General features: G+C 38.2%; 1 protein-coding gene across 4 annotated transcripts in view; it reads left to right on the forward strand.

Moving 5' to 3' along the window:
• Positions 1-15,244, forward strand: part of LOC144971203 (uncharacterized) — a 75,406-nt gene extending 60,162 nt beyond the window's left edge. For all 4 annotated transcript variants that reach the window (XM_078911705.1, XM_078911713.1, XM_078911722.1 and 1 more), the window contains exons 3-5: positions 217-1,584; positions 11,998-12,349; positions 13,297-15,244. In XM_078911705.1, the coding sequence (XP_078767831.1) occupies positions 671-1,584; positions 11,998-12,349; positions 13,297-14,133 (2,103 nt within the window). In that variant the 5' untranslated portion in view covers positions 217-670 and the 3' untranslated portion in view covers positions 14,134-15,244. The remainder of the gene's footprint in view (positions 1-216; positions 1,585-11,997; positions 12,350-13,296) is intronic.
• Positions 15,245-18,405: the final 3,161 nt, after the last annotated feature.

Here is an 18,405-nt window from a genome sequence, read left to right on the forward strand (position 1 = left end):
ATTTTGGAGCGAGGGCAATGAATTCAGGTGTTTTTTTTTCCTTTTGAAAAAAAAGTGTTTTGGAGTAATTCTATCATTATGGATTATTGAAATCGATGCCATTTTATTATCCAAACCTACGACAGCGTTCATGCCATTTAGACCCAAATATTATCACCATCAACCCTTTATCTTCATAGATTTTTTATATTTTCTTTCTTTCTCTGGTTTCCACAGATACACAATTCATCAGTCAAAAAGCATTGGAGAGGAAGGAAAACAAAGGCAGCTCTTGACATCGAAATAATATTATCGTTGTTATGGACGCTAACCTCAATAAGTAGCAGTGCTTCATATAACCACTTGAATCTTTTCTGGCAGGGATCGTGTGATGCAGGACTAATTCGTTAGTCGTTGTGAAACTTGCCCCCCCCCCCCCCTCTCTCCACTTTCAGCAACCTCAGCGTAACACCATGCAGTGCTTACTTGAGAGCTTTCATCATGACAAAACGGCGGTTTTTCATGGAATACAGAAACGTGCGACATGAGCTAGGATTGTGTCTAACATCGTGACGGATGCATTTACTCATTTCATATTAATAATTATTTCATGTGTCTCTCAGAGCCTTTGATGGTTTATTAATTTTTTCTGCTATCGGCATATTATTATCTTCAAGGAACGACAACAACCATGACGGGGAATAGTAATAATATATTCAACAAATGCTATAACCGATACGTGCTGGGTATATTTCTCCTATGGATCTTCGCAATGGTCTTCATCTACCTACAGACGAATTCAGCCTCTTGGCTATTAGTACCCAAAGCCTTGGGCATGAGACAACTAACAGTCTTACGAACAAAAAATGGAAGCAAACCAATAGGGGCCACGACACGTCCCGCGGGGACACCAGCGGCAAAAACTGGCGGAAGCACATCACCAGGGAGCGGTGGAGGAGGATTAGGAACTGTCGGAGGAGGAGGAGGAGGATTAGGAACTGTACAGCCGACGAAAGCGAAACCAAAACAGGCTTGTGTCCACCCGAAATTGGACCCAAAAGACCCGATTATGATGAGGCACTACCGAAAAGTCAAGAGGACGGTGTGCACTGGAAAAGATTGGGTTTACGTCGATAACGGGACGCTCCGATTCACACCGTCTGCCGTGAAAGAGCACAAAAATATCTCTTGCGATTACCTCGCCATCATCAGAGAGGCCGAGAGGAAGAACAAGTACGCAGCTCCTGTTAAAAATATCCCTAACCCTTTTACGATTACGGACGACGCTTTTAAAGTAACGTGCAAAGGCGGGGACGGCAAGACATACGAGAACATCCACCAGGCTGTAGCCTATCGGAAGAGTTACGTGGAGAGAAAACAAGATCCGTTGAAGAAAGGATTCGAAGGGTTGAGCGTGGCTATCCTGGGATTTGACTCCATGTCTCGGATGTCGTGGTTGAGGCGATTACCCATCACAAGAAAGTACTTTGTCGAAAAACTGGGCGCCATCGAGTTGGAGCAACACAACATCCTGGGAGACGGGACAACAGCTGTGATGTTTCCCATGTTGACGGGCAAATTTGAGTGGGAACTACCAGAATGCAGGTGAGTCCATATCGAAAAAAAAAAAAACAAACACTTTTCTTCTGTGTCACAAATGTAACTATAATTAAATGTAAATGTACCCCCCCCCCCCCCCCCACACACACACATTTTACGCCTTCCAGCACCATTAGATAACGTCGTTTAGGCATTATCCATCAAACAAGATGTCTGATGTCAACAGGAATCACCCATGGTGTCGAAAGTGAGCAAATTGGATGTTGATAATTTTGCAAAAGGGAGAAACGGAAGTGACTGAAGCGGTGCTCTAACTCGGACCTTCTGGATCACAGTGTAATGCCTTAACCCCCCCCCCCCCCCCCCACCCCCCCGTGACCCCAATGTAAATGTTTCACAGACTTAATATTGTAGTTTTGTGTGTCCTTTCGATCGATCTGGCGGGCATAACTGATGAATATTTTACTTAAACGCTTAAATAATCTTGTGGACCAGATGGCAACTCAATTTGTCGCTTGACCGATCTCACCAAGTGTCCTGGTCAGCCAGTGATATTAAAAAAAAAATGGTGTATAGATGAATTGTAAGGTGACGTCACTCTTATTCTCGTTCTAATGATTTTAGACCGCATGTCGAGTGATTATGTCTGACGAATCTATATCGATTGAACTTTAAACGTTTAAGATTGCACATAGTTTTATGTTGTATGTTTGTACTTTTCATTTTGTAGACAAATTTTGTGAGTAATGCTATAGATAGTATGCGCTTGGCTAAGAAGCTCATAACATTGTCGTCCGGAAGTATAACGGAGCAACACACAAAACTGTGTGTATCCATGAACGTTTATAGTCGGGTTAATACAGTTCAGTGAGCATTACTCATAAACGCGGATGGCAAAAAACAATAACAAAGACCTGAGTGACGTCATCTTCGAACTATCTATATATTTTAATAAAATACCTGCATGGGGTCTGTTGTCCACCCATAGTGGGCAGTAGGTAGATCGCTTGCTGTGTCCTTTCTCCCCCTGTTTTCCAACTCACTTTCTGTATTTGTCTTGGTATGAGATTGGATGGTTTTGCCCTGGCCATGGTCATAATCCTTGGTTGTGAGGGAAACTGCCAATTGTATAGATAAAACGTTTTTGGAGATGATATTTTTCTCCCCTGTAAATCATATATCTGGTATGTATTGTTATATTGATATAGATAGTATGCGCTTGGCTAAGAAACTCATAACATTGCCATCCGGAAGTATAACGGACCAACACACAAAACCGTGTGTATCCATGGACGTTTATAGTCAAGTTAATACAGTTCAGTGAGCATTACTCATAAATGCGGATGGCAAAAAACAATAACAAAGACCTGATGACGTCAACTTCATTCTATCTATATACCAGTGTGTAAGCATTTGAGTGTATTCCTCAGTGCAATCCAGGTGTTGGTGTTTATATTCTAGGATGAGCATGTTTGAGGTGATGTCAGTTCTAGTTTACTGATAGCTATTACTTCTTTGTAGATTGTTCTTTTGAAGGGATTCTTTTTTTTTTTCTGTAATGCTTTTGCCGTCATTTTCTTTCTTTAAAATGAGCTGATATATCTAAATTTTGAAGTCGCTATTTTTGTTAGATTGCTTGTTTTTTTGTTTCAGCGGTCTCTCATATAACCTCAATTGTGTTGGAAGAGACCTAAAGCAACAAACAAACAAAAAACTCAGTGCAATCCTGTGCTTTTTTATTTCTGGATGAGACTTTGAGGTGATCTCAAACTAAGTTTACTGATAGCGTGTTACGTCTAGTACATCTGTTCCTCTTTGAGCCATTCTCCTTTGTCTTACATTTTCTCGTGTGCTTTTGACCGTCCCATTTTCTTTCTTTTCACTGACGCTGAAATGACCCAAATGTGTCGCAAGTGCCGTAAAATTGTTAAAAACAAAACATGAATAAAATACTATGGATAATATGAAGATGACGTCACTCATGTTTTTGTTATTGCTTTTTGCCATCCGCGTTCATGAGTAATTCTAATAAACGTTCAATGTTACACCTAGTTTTGTGTGCTGGTCCGTTATATATAATAAAATATAAATACAACACACTAAACTATGTGTTACCATGAACTTTTACAGTCTGGTTAATACAGTTTAGTGAAAATTACTCATAAATATGGATGACAAAAATAAACAATAACAAAGACCTGAGTAGCGTCAACTTCGTTCTATCAATACATTAATTCTGCCCGCCTGTTCAGTTGTAACAAAATACAAAATGACGTGTGACCTTTATTATTTTAGTTTGATTGAAAGAATTTAGTGAGAACTAACCACCCAACTGGCGGTTTAAAACAAGGAAAAAAAAGCAGTGTAACATCAAGGACATTCCTTCTGTTAAGTCTCTCCTTACTAGCCATTTTTAGAAGTTCCCCCGAAAATTCACACCCACCCAGAGCTGCCAACCTACTGCAAAAAATGCGGAATTGTACGCATTTTCAGTGATTGTACGCTTGTACACATTTCCCCCAAGATTGTACCCATTTTCAGTGTACAGAGTCACTTCAGTTTTCTTTAGTTGTAATTCATATTATTACTAGCCAATTGAGAAACCTTGGTGACCAAGTGGATATTCATATATTTTTTTACCAATTATGATCTTCATGCTGGGAGGTAGAATTCTGAAAGGATTGTATTATAGTCTTGGGAACATCATTGTTGCTGCAATTGAGCTTGTGTGGTGTGCCTTTATGTAATTATACCTTCCTCTTACTTTCACAATGGTTAGGTTCTATCAATTTCAGAATTGTACCCATTTTTATGAAATCTCCCTTTTTTGAGGTCCCATTGTACACATTCTCATCAGATGGGGTTGGCAGCTCTGCCCACCCAACACAAAAATATACTTTTCTTACTAAAAACAAAAAATTAACAAATGCATTCTATACAGAATGTTGTTCAGCAAAATGATGTCTACAGCACAGTGTTTAGTATGTATAGGTGTAATCAAAAGAATGTGACGCTTTTCCTATGGTTGGTAAGGAGAGGGTTAAGTAACACAAGAATATTCTAATCATTCCGGTCTAGTCCATAGCCACCTTCAAAACTCACATGCCTGCCACCCGAAGCAATCGGCCCCACAAATCCTGAGCATCACTCACCATTTTAACACGGGTGGTTGAAATGGCATTCCTTCATCAGTGTGTTTAAATATTTGTGGTAAAATACTCACCGGTTAGTCTGCCATATCAATCGTACCAACTCACAATAGTGCATTTGTGTAACATTTCACGTCTGTCGGTGGGTCGTTAGTGAGAACTAATCATATAAAATGAGTCTAATTTTTGAAAAAATAATATATATTTCAATGACAACAAAACATAGGTTTTGAATGCCTATTTATGGTCAGGATTATTATATGGCCGTGAAAGTTGGACAGTTGGATTCAATAGTCTGATGTCACGTCGCCCAGCAACGGCGAGCAGCGTGGTTCTAAACAAAGAAAATTTGTACTTTTTATTCTTCATGCTGGCTAGAACTTTTCAGATGTCATGTGATCAGAATGTATAAAAGTCAGAACATGATCAAATTTATAATGTTTTTCTCCTCTGGATACACTTTTTTGCTCGTCTGAGAAATATTGTATAAGGGCGTCCGCTATTGTTCCGACAGTTTCGAGCCAGTTACTAAGTTACCATGCGTCATTACGAGGGAAGTGACATCATGGCTATTGAATCCAATTACAGAAGACTTTACAAAGAAACTGGAGGCAGCAGTGATGTGGTTTCTTAGAAGGATGTTAAGAATCTCATGGACAGAGAAGAAAACTAATAAAGAAGTATTAGAGCAAGCTGAAACTAAAAGGTTACTAATTCGTACAATAAGAAAATGACAAATGCAATTTTAGGGCACATAAATCGACATAAATGTATTGAACATCTTGCTCTCAGAGGAAAGATAGAAGGTAAAAAGAGTAAAGGTAGACCAAGAAAAACATATTTGAATAGTTTGAACAGCTGGGTGACAAAGAAAGAGAAGAGTAATATTAGTTTTTTTTTGAGGTTATCTGATCAGAGAGATGAATGGCGTACCATGATCACCGATGTCTGGCACAGACTTGGTACTTGAAGAAGAAGAATCATATAAGTGGCCCTCAAAAATCAACAAAAAGCTGAGTGACGTCAGCTTCATTCATTCTTCAGACACCCAGTGGACCATATGGCAACTCAATTTGTCGCTTGACCAATCTCGCCCATCAATCCATCTATGTGTTGAGGTCAGTCATCCAAAACAAATAGTGAATAAATAAGTATAACGTATTATATAACAATTATAGCTATAATTACTCGGACCTGACCAGATGACCAAAGATTACAGCTATGCTTTTATTTTTTACTTGGGAATATCTCTATTTCACGACCGAGGATCGTAATAATAATAATAATAATAATAATAATAATAATAATAATAATAATAATAATAATAATAATAATAATAATATAATAATATAATAATAATAATAATAATAATAATAATAATAATAATAAATAAGTCTTTATTGTCCCCCAAAAAGTGGCAATTTGTCATTTGGTTACACATAAATTTATAATACAATATTGACATAGCCACTCTCACACAGATGCACACTAGTAACATCGTAGTCATCGAAAACAAAAAAAAACAAACAAAAACAAAACAAACAAACCGGCATCAACAACCAACAATATTATCATCATCATCATCATCATCATCATCATTATCATCATCATCATCATCATTATCATCATCATCATCGTCATCATCATCATCATTCATCATCATCATCATCATCATAAACATCATCATACATCATCATCATCAATCACTATCATCATCATCATCATCCATCACATCCTCATCATCATCATCACAACAACCTTCCTAGTATTTTCGTAACAATCCTTCACTTTCCCCATTCCCCTATAACACCATTCACCATCTTCATCATACTCTGTATTATATTATTTCTGCCTTTTATCCCGTTCAATGTTAGCCTAGGGTACTTACTACAGATGTCAGAGGGACGCTTGGAGACCCCGCAAAATTTTAAGGGGTAAAATGGGAATTATAATTATAACGAAAAGGCACTTAATTATTATAATTATCATACTATCGTGAAATTTTAGATAGAACGAGACGAATCTTCAGAGCTCAAAATCGGTCCCCATTAACCCTCTCCTTACCACCCATAGGAAAATCGTCACATTCGTTACGATGAAACCGACAATTTTCTCATTCTGATGTCTCTTGAAAATCACAAAATTAAAAGAGATTCTTTGATGACAGCAATAAATACTAAACACTGTGTCGTAGAGCTCATTTAGCTGAACAACAATCTGTATAGAATGCACTTGTTACTTTTTTGTTTGAGTAAGAAAAGTCTATTTTTGTGCTGGGTGGTGTACATTTTCGGGGAAAATTCTAAAAATAGCTGGCAAGGAGAGAGTTAATAAATGCTTTAGGTGCGCGCAAGTGAATCTGACAAAACCTTCTCCACTGTAGATTAAACTTGAAAACATCGAAAAACGGAATTGATATTGTCCTGGAAAAATCTCATAATTATAAGGTTTATCCATATATAAAGCACATGCACTTTTTAATATTTTAATCTCATACTCGTATTATCATGGAGATTAAGTTAGACTGAAACTAATCATAATTTGAGCTAACAAGAAAGGCTATTTTTTTTTGGGGGGGGGGGGGGGGGGGGGGGGGGGTTGGTTTAAAATGATGGATATATACACATTTTCTTGGAGCTAAATTTGAACAAATTCGGTTTTTATACCCACAGCTTTTTTGAAGAAAATTTGTGAAATTATTACTATCTTTCATTAAAATGAACAAACTACATACATTCTAAAGAATCTTTAAATAATAATTCCTAGATGTTGTTATAAGAGTTTTAAGATTACAAATTTATATTGATATCAAAATTCTCCTTGAAAATCGGATTTTCTCTCTCTCTCTCTCTCTCTCTCTCTCTCTCTCTCTCTCTCTCTCTCTCTCTCTCTCTCTCTCTCTCTCTCTCTCCCCCCCCCCCAACTCGAAATATACATTGCTTGTTTGTGTCTATAAATTATGATGCTTTAAAATCACTTTTTACATAATAATATTTCCTTCGCTGGACGCTAGAATCCCATAACTCCTCGTCGGTCCCCACTTTGTCTCCGATTTTTGTTTGCATTCCGGCAGTTACTCTATGATGTGCCAGACACTTTCTTTTCTATTCTGTCGTACTGTGAAAAAAAAAACAAAACCCAAACACATTTTAAATATTTTGACCAGTACACTCGTCCCTCGATTATCAGTCGATTCAAATTACCCTAATCCCGACAGAAACACTCAAAACCTTGACTTTTTTTTCTCATTCTTGAAGTCCCAATTTTGAGAGCTTTCGACAAGATGTGATCGATATTTGAAAGACTATTTTTCTGTCCAAAATGTTTTAAAATGTGTTTTTATATTTCAGAATACGGCAGTAACGATATTAATGACTTGCCCGAGGTTTGACAAGGCCAGGAAATGTGACCATATTGAATATAATATGTATCTCATTACAGTTGCACAGCGGTTGGTGTTGTTTGCATTCGTCCTACTAGGGCAACCACCACGGTTTTGATGATGGTAATCGGAGACTTGGGTCAAGTAGCTCAAGACACACTTTCGCTGCGATGTTTCTCGCATTTAATAATATCTGTAAAAGCTGCCAACTCTCGTTTTCTCGCGGATTTTCCCGGGCTTTTTAATATCTTTAGATATGTTTTGAAAATTCGGATTTTTGATTTGATTGATTGATTGATTTATATATTTTTTGTGTCATCGATGATGCTGTATTGACATGAAGTATAAAATATAATATGACTATTTTGACTACTATTACTACTACTACTACTACTACTACTACTACTACTACTACTACTACTACTACTACTACTACTACTACTACTACTACTACTACTACTACTACTACTACTGTCGCTACTACTACTACTACTACTACTACTGTCGCTACTACTACTACTACTACTACTACTACTACTACTACTACTACTACTACTACTACTACTACTACTACTACTACTTCTACTACCACCACCAACACTACCACTACTACTCCCAGACAAAGGGGGTAAGGTTCGTATACATCTATCCTCCCATAAGTGATCGGATCAATTCCATAACACGGAAAGCAATTTGCGATAGACCAGTGCTTTGTCTTTCTTGGCATCCTGTCACTGGGCGTTTATTTAACGGATTATCTACATTCCTCCTTGGAATGCCATGACGACAGCATCTCAGAGACATTCATAAGGACATACTTTTTTATTCATTTGCTGTTGCTCTATCAATACATTCATTCCTCCATCGAGTTGTCCATCCATCCATCTATCCATCCATCCATCCATCCATCCATCCATCCATCCATCCATCTCCATCTATCCATCATCCATCATCATCCATCCATCCATCCATCCATCATCATCATCATCATCATCATCTATCTATCTATCATCTATCCTATCTCTATCTATCTATCCATCTATCTAATCATCTCATCTATCTCTATCTATCTATCTATCTATTATCTATCTATCTATCTATCTATCTATCTATCTATCTATCTATCTATCTATCTATCTATCTATCTATCTATCTATCTATCTCTCTATCTCTGGGTGGGGTTCCCTACCTCCACAGTGGGCAGGGAGGTACTTATGTCTTCTATCCCCTTATAACTGTTTTCCAATTTGCTTTCTGTCTTTGTCTTAGTGTGGGATTGCTTGGTTTTGTCCTGACCCTGGTCGGAGTCCTTGGCAGGGAGCGAAACAGTCAAATGCAGAGTTATTGTTTTGGTAGATGATATTTTTTTTCTTGTAAATCATCTCTCTGTTATGTATTATTACATTTGTTATTTGTAATGTATAATGACATGTAAGCATTTGAGTGTATTCCTCTTTGTTGGATCTTGTGCTTGTGTCTGGATGAGACTTATAGGTGGTCTCAGACTGAGTACATTAATGGTATGCTCTTGGAATCTACATCTGATCCTTATTTGTTCCCAGTACCCCTTTGTCTTACTTTATTTTGGGTGCTTTAATTGTAATTCTAGAACTTTTTTACTCTCCCATTTTCTTCTTTTTTACTGGCGCTGATATAACCTAAATGTGTTGCAAGCGCCGTAAAACCTTTAAAAAACAAAAACTCTCTCTCTCTCTATCTATCTATCTATCTATCTATCTATCTATCTATCTATCTATCTATCTATCTATCTATCTATCTATCTATTTATTTATATATCTACTATTTAATTTACCTCTCTTTATTTTTGTCTGCTTTATTGCCTATCTAGCTATCCACCTACCTACCTTCCTACTTACTTACCCACTCATCTACCTACTCACCTAACAACTTGTCTACATAATATCTGCATATTCGATTCACCTAAACCATATTATACCCACCTGCATGTCCGTATGTATAAAAGCGTTTGATGTGCGTTTCATCTGTCTGTAAGGTATGGGCTTTTTGGCTTAATAAACCTATTATTTGGGCTTAAGCCATCCATCTTGATTATTCATGAAAGGATTCATTCCAAATCACGCTTGAGAAGACGACATGTCTGCAATTGGCGTTGTCAGACATAAACCCAATGTCTTTGTTTCATTTTGATAAAAACTTTGAATCTTTCGTCATTGTCGATCGATCGAAGTGTTACCCGCCTTCTTAAAAGGTCTTAAGCCTGATACTCTTGATATAATAGGGTGTAGCGTGGCTCAGCGGTACAGTCCTTGCTTCGTACCCGAAACGTACCGAGTTCGATCACCCGCGGCTGTGCTGTGTGGCCTTGAGCAAGTCACCTTTCGCCCTAGTTCAGTTTGCGGCGCTGCACTGCGGGCTGACGCCTGGGTTATTCCAGTCTTCCCTTGGAATAGACCCATAGAGACAAATTTCCCCTATGGGAGAATAAAGGGAATTTTATTATTATTGTTTTTATGACTCCAAAGACATCTCAAGTTTGGGAGTTGTTCACAAGTTGAGAGTCATTTTAATCGATCGATATTTGAAGTAAACGTTTTCTGACCAAAACGAAAAGAATATAATACAATGCTGATGGTTTTCCTCGGATTCGCGGAAATCAACGATTTTTGAGTCAGAGGAGGAATTTCCTCTTTTTAAAAGTTATATCTCCCTCAATCAAATGTACTGGCAGTGAGAGATTTGATGTGTGGTGGAACAAATAGGTGCAGTTTCCCACTCTCTATGCTCTAATAGTGTGTGTGTGTGTGTGTGGGGAAGGGGGGGGGGGGTGAATGCTGTAAATATAATGGGGCTTAAAGGCAATCATTCAAAATTTTCCTCCCTTTCCAGTTTTTGGCACCATCAGCACTGATAATATGTACATATATTTTACAGTTCAACACGCTAATGGACTCGTGTATGGCAGAAAGTATCTCAGCTATTTGGTTCTCTCTGTACTTGCGTCCCTCCTTCTGTGTGTGTGTGTGTGTGTGTGTTAGTGTGTGTTTTACTGTGAGTGTGTATGTTTGTGTTTTTGATTATGTTTGTGTACGTGCTTGTATGTGTGTATGTGTGTGTGTGTATGTTTGTCTTTGTATGTATGACATATACATGATAACATCAAGTATTTGCTTGTCATAGAAGAAATTATTGACCTTCTCATAAATCTCTCTAATCTATAAATATCAGTCTGATCCCTCGAGCAGAGCTTCTAACGTTAACCGCCTCCTCATACCAGTTATCACGATATCTTTTCTGAGCATTTTTAGATGGAGAGCAACCACGCGCTAGTCGGTAGTTCTTCTGGCTGCGCTTTATTTACATCACATGGTGGATAGGAAAGTCACTGTTGCTGTCTTCTATTATATCCTTTAACTCACTCAACCTTAACACCGACTTTATCCGTAGTTTACCCGGGGTTACTTTTACCCCATGCCTATTTATTACATTTTTCTGAGAAACAAATTATTACAGGCGTAGCATCAAACCTAAAGTTTTTAGTTTTTACATGTTATTGGTAGATCTAGTTGAATAAAACTGTCTATGTATGTACATGCTCATTATTAATTCATTTTTTTTCCAATTTTGAAAAGTAGCAAAAATCTCTTGGATTGAGTGAGTTAACATATTGCTTTCTGTCTTGGGATGAGATTACTAGATAGGTTTTTTTTTTTCTGGTCTTGGCGGAGTTCTTGGTTGAGAAACGACCAAAGATTTAGTGCAATCATATTTCTGTTGTGTATGATGATAGTTTGTTTTTTTAAAATGTATTTTGTAAACATTTGATAACATTCCCAAATTTTGTAGATTAATCTTAAAATGTAATATTATTATGAACCAGGGTGATTGGTTTCAAAGTCTGTACACAATGAACACGATATTTATGTCATTATTTTTATTTGGTTTCAGAATCCACTTCAAAGGCGCCAAACAAATGGATGACTTTCCGTGGATTTGGCACGACTTCAAAAAGGCAGGATATCTCACGTCCTGGTCTAACGCACAGCCGGGATCAGCTCCCTTTAACTGGAGGATGCTGGGCTTCAAGGATCCGCCAACGGACTTCTACCCCCGACCGTTTTACGTAGCTGCTTTCCCGACATTGAAGAAATACCCGAAGTTCTGTCTGGGCTCGCAGTCTCGTCAGGACATTTGGTTGAATTGGTTCAGGGATATTTTCCACATGTACAAAAACCAGCGGAAGTTCCTGTTTCATTTTATCACCGATATGAGTCATGACGACAACAATCTCATGACAGCGGTAACATTTTTTTTTTTTACTGTTTCTCGATTACTATTTATTTTATAAACTATGAGAATGGTTTCCGATGGTAGAGCTTTCGTTTTACGACAAACAAATGGACGGATATTGGTCCCGAGTAAAGTCCAGAATATTTCTGGACTTATGTTACATGTCAATGTTTGGGTAGCGGTGTGAGTTAGATATAATGAAAAGTACTTTCCAGTTGGCTAACGTTTTATCCAAACGTTGTCAAGCTATAGAAAACGGGATTTATCAGGCTTCATGGGAGTCATGGCTGTTAAGGTATGTGGTCTGAGCACACTGTCTCGTGAGGACATATGGCTCAACTTGTTCAGGAATATTTTTCACATGCACAGAAACCAAAGAAAGTTTCTGATTCATTCTATCGCGGATCTGAGTCCTGATAACAACAATATCTTGGCAGCGGTAAATGGTTATTATTGCATTCCTTATTGTTTTGGTATCGTTTTTACAATTTACAAGCCGCGTTTTGAGAATGGGTCCCGATGGCCCAACGGTAGGGCGCTCGCCTTACACCCGAATGAACCAACCGGATGAGGTGGAGAATGTTTCTGAATCCCCCGACTAACTAGCAGTGTTTGGCTTGCTGGGTATATTAGACATATGGTGCTTTGCGATATGCCAGCGTCTTATCCAAAGGGTGACAGGCATTTGTTACTGTCCTTTTAATGTTCGAAAACTGAGATAAACTTCGGCTCTATTATGATGATGACGATGATGCTGTTGTTGTTGATGATGATGAGGATGAGGTTGTTGATGATGATGATGATGATGATGATGATGATGATGATGATGATGATGATGATGATGATGATGATGATGATGATGATGGTCGTAGTGTTGGTTGGTGACTGTTATGAATATTAGGATAGGATAAGCAAACTGATATTGAAAATTGACGTTCTCTATCTAATTGTTTCCAGATGGACGAGCCAATACAAAAACTGGTCCAGCACCTCCACGACGATGGGTACCTCAACAACACCCTCCTCATCCTGATGGGAGACCACGGGGCTCGTTACTTCCAAGTGCGTTCCACTATCCCTGGAAAACTAGAAGAGCGACTGCCGTACTTCTCATTCCTGTTCCCTCCGTGGTTCCAGAAGAAATACCCAGAAGCCATGAATAATCTTCGAACGAACGCCAAACGTCTGACGACGCCGTTCGATCTCCACGAGACGTTCAAAGAGTTCTTCGAATACACGGGCTCGGGGATGGGAAGCGCCACCAAGCGAGGCATTAGTCTCTTCAAGGAAGTTCCTTTAGAACGAACCTGTAAGCACGCGGACATCGCGTCTCACTGGTGCGCGTGTCTGGATTGGAAAGACGTTAAAATCAAAGAAACCGGCGCCAAAAACGCCCTTCAGACGGCTCTGGACACCATCAACGGTTACACCAAAGACCAAAGGTCGGAGTGCGCCTTGTTGTCCGTCGCCAACATCACCATGGCAACCAAGATGGAAATGGGGAAAGATTTGCTTCGATTTAAGAGCACGGATGCCAATGGCGGGATTTATAAAATCAATTTTTCAGCCAATCACAAGAACGATAAGGCGTTGTATCAAATCACCTTCTACACGACTCCAGGGGGAGGTCACTTCGAGGTGACCGTATCGCATGACTTGAAACAGAATAAATATTCTCTGAGTGAGAAAGAAATCAGTAGGATTAACATGTATGGCAATGCCTCGCATTGTATACTGGACAAGAACCGTCAGATACGACAGTATTGCTACTGCAAGGACCTCATCAAATCGTGATTGTGATAGGCAGGGTGGGTCATGTTGGATCCACTCAGTGGTGTGTTATTTTATTGTCACATGTGTGTGTGTGTGGTGTGTGTGTGTGTGTGTGGGGGTGGGGTGGGGGGGGGGGAGGCTATGTGTGTTTGTGTGTGTGTGTGTGGGGCTATGTGTGTGTGGGGGGGGGGGAGGGGGGGGGGCTATGTGTGTTTGTGTGTGTGTTGGGCTATGAGTATGAGTGTGTGTGTGTGTATGTGGGGCTATGTGTGTGTGTGTAGTGTAGTGTAGTGTGTAGTGTAGTGTGTATGTACGATCATTCCATGGACTTCAACATTGGCTTACACTTACACTAACAAAGTACATAATATTTTCAATATTATGACCAGAATATTAGTAGATACTCCAAATATCGATCGATGAAAAGTAAAAAAAATGATTGTCCGTAGGGAATGAGATTAGCGGAAGAGTAGCGTCCCTTGATTGGACGTCACACATAATCTGTGACGTCACCGGCTGAAAAAGTTATTAGAGAGAGAACGTCATGTTGGTTGTGCGCATGCGTCTCTCGTCCTCGCGGGACCTGGATTATTAGGTTTATTATTAAAATATTTGTAGTGTGTCACTAATTAATTGTGAGGCTATGTGATCTAGTGGTATGACATTCGCTTTCGGATCGGACCGTCTTGGGTTCGAGCCTCGCTTGGCGCGTAATTGAGTCCTTTGAAAAGGCTCTTTACTCACATTCTCTCTTATACTCAGGTGTAAAATGTTGTCTCTGTCCGGAAAAATTGTAATATCGCCTAACAGGCGTCCTGTCCCGTTCTAAATGTTAAATGTTGCTGTTGGCTAGGGACCCCTTGTAAAGCGCTTTGAGTACGTTTAGAGGATATTGCGCTATATAAAAAAGCTCACTTTTTTGTTAATTAAATAAAATCATATAAATGTGTCTTTAACACTTTTAGTCGTTCAGGGTCATTCTAGTGTTACCAGATAGCATCTATATCACCGTCTCGTGTTTCCATGAAAGTTGATCTGTCATTTAACTAACAATGTGTTATATTTATCATCAGCATAATCATCGAAGTCAGATGTTGTATGGTTACTCAACTTTTCAATTATGATATTCTGTTCTTATATTACAATGATATTATTATTATTATTATTATTATTATTATTATTATTATTATTATTATTATTATTATTATTATTATTATTATTATTATTATTATTATTATTATTATTATTATTATTATTATTATTATATCATTACTATTCACCTGATATACATATTATTATACTATTATTCCACGAATTAATCACAGATTATAGACGTTTGTTATAATATATTACTCCATAACTCAACTGTTCAATTAACATCGATATAAGTAGTGGCCCCCGATTGTAAAGGCTGCATCCCACAAGTTCCAACCCCCCCCCCCCCCCCCCCCCCGCCGCCCCCAAAGGCTCATTCAGTCATGGCAATGAGTGGGTGGGTGAATGAGTAATATTATTTCAACGCAACTTACGTACCACCCATTATACCTGCTGGTTTGTAGGGCAGTCCTTTGCTGTCTCTGTAATAATATGTTGTTTGTTGTTGTTTTTTTGGAAACCCCCAGACTTGGAAGACTAGTATTTATTTTTGAGATTCAAGATTCACGCCTAGGCTTGTTGCTCTCTAGGGCTAAAGAGTCATGCCTGCCTACTCTTAGTTTTGTTTTGGAGTGTCCTCCAAGGCTTGTTGCTCTCTAGGGCTAAAGAGTCATGCCTGCCTACTCTTAGTTTTGTTTTGGAGTGTCCTCCTAGGCCGGTTGCTCTCCCGAGCTAGCTATAGAGTACATCCTACGCTTGTTTTTATAATGGAGTGACTTCTACACTGCCGTTTTATTAAAGAACACAGTATATGCTATTTGGTTAACATTGCATATACTGTGTTTTTAAAATCAACGGCGGTACCTACTAGTCTCATTGCTTTCTCGAGCTTAAGAGTCCTTCCTACCCTTTGTTTAATTTTGGTGTCATTTTCTCCAAGATTGATAGTGATCCGATCCTTCTCTTACTCACGAGCTCTACCTGCCCGAAATGGCATTGTAAATTATTTCTCTATTATAATAATATAGTTTTTTCATTGTTAAGCTTTTTCGATATTTGACCGTTTGATGTGTATGCCTTTCGGCGGATGTTCTGCAGCGGTGTCTGTACTGTTTGGTTTCATATTCGAGACAAGGATAGAATGTCCTTTGGTCTACTTCAAAATTTTTTTTTTGATGGAGATCTTGTTAGCTTATTCTATTCCTTTGAATTTTCTAATAAAACTCATTAAAAGCACATCTTTACTTGTGTTGAAATAAACCAAAAGTTTTGTTAGCGCCGCAAAGCCCTAATAGTAGGCATCCTTCCGTCTCAAGAGACGATGGTTTGCGCCCTGTATGGCTTTGGTCTCATCAGTCTTGTTGAGAGCAGCGACGGGTGTGACCCAGCAGACCAATCCTTGCATGGCAGTCTCTACCGCAGTTGTTGCACACGTAGCTGCAAAGTCCTAAAATACAACAAATAGACATGCTCCCCATTTTTCTATTGATCGATCTGATTGCCGTATTTGGTTTTGTTTTATCACGTTCAATTATTGTATAATTTATCAAAGCATTTTGTGTATTCCCATTTTTACAACAAACCTAATACCTGTCCATTGAGCATATTCCAGACTATATTATATTGTTATTATTATTGTTGATATAGTTGGTATTTGAAAAACATATCACTGGGTGGGGTTCCTGGCCTCCCATAGTGGGCAGGGTGGCACTTACTTACTGTGTCTTCTTTCCCCTTATATCTGTTTTCCAATTTGCTTTCTGTCTTTGTCTTGGAGTGAGGTTACTTGGTTTTGTCCTGGCCCTGGCCGGAGTCCTAGCTGGAAGGGAAACAGTCAAATGCATAGTTAATGTTTTGGGAGATGATATTTTTTTTTCCTTGTAAATCATCTCTCTGTTATGTATTATTATATTTGTTATTTTGAATGTATAATGCAAGCATTTGAGTGTATTCCGCTTAGTGGTATCTTGTGCTGGTGTCTGGGTGAGACATTTAGGTGATCTCAAACTAAGTACATTGATAGTTTACTCTTGGAATATACACCTATTCCCTATTTGAACCACTCCCTTTTGTCTTAATTTTTCCTCAAGTCCTTTTAATTGTACATCTAGAATTTTTTCACTATCCAATTTTCTTCTTTTTTACTGGCGCTGATATGACCTAAATATGTTGCAAGCACGGCAAAACCCTTAAAAACAAACAAACAAACAAAAACTTATCATTCCATGTTATATTATTATGTATTGATGTATAGATAGTATAAAATGTATAATTTTGTATAATCAATTGATTGCAAATCGCTGTGAGGGGGGTCTATTAGCTCAGTTGGTAGAGCACGAGAGAGCTGGTAGAGATTTTTTGTATCATATTTAATTTGTGTTTTTTGGCTCTTGTTGATCTACTATTTATATACTCTGACATTGTCAGTTATGAATGTCTCTTTTGTTTGTAACCATGTGCATTTGTCCATATAAAAAACAAACAAAAAACAAAAAGAAAATACCATGACCTTTCATCGTTTAAAAAATGGATCCGTCCAGGATTTGTTTCAGCTGTTGTGAGAACTATTCACAATTTACGATAATTCTTTATTGGATCGTAAAGGTGTAAACATTTTTACCCCTTAATCTTATTAGATTGCTGTATCTGAAACGTTTTGTAAACAGTGTATAAAAACTTACGCGCTCTATTAGTGGAATGAATTTGTCACGTTTGTCAGGGGGTGGTTGATGGGAGCAACCCTTGAATCATATACTAATGTTTGCATGGGTGTACGATCCGATAGGATGTCGTTTTTCTTCATCTTTACTACCTATCCTGCTTCTTTGGTTTGTGATTATATTTTTGACAGGATATTTTTTTCTGTAAATCTTCTGCTGTTTGTCCTTGGTTATTTTAATTTAAGCATATGATATCTTTAGTTATGATTCGATTGTTTACTTTGTACTATTTTGTTAGATTGCTTGTTTTTTCGTTTCAGCGGTTACATATAACCTCTAACTTGTGTTGGAATTGAGACTTAAACAAACAAACAAAAAAAAAACGGTTATGTCCCTTAGTTATGTCCAACACAGTGAATATAAGAGTACAGCTCACTTAGAAACAGTATTTCAAGGGCTTGATGATTTCTACGAGTGAACAAAACAACGTTCGCAAATCGCGCATTTTTTAAAAACGATAAAAACCAGAACACTGAGA

The sequence above is a fragment of the Berghia stephanieae genome, chromosome 1 (assembly GCF_034508935.2).
Source record: "Berghia stephanieae isolate SIO BIC M18660-M18661 chromosome 1, UCSD_Bste_1.3, whole genome shotgun sequence".
Taxonomy (NCBI): domain Eukaryota; kingdom Metazoa; phylum Mollusca; class Gastropoda; order Nudibranchia; family Aeolidiidae; genus Berghia; species Berghia stephanieae.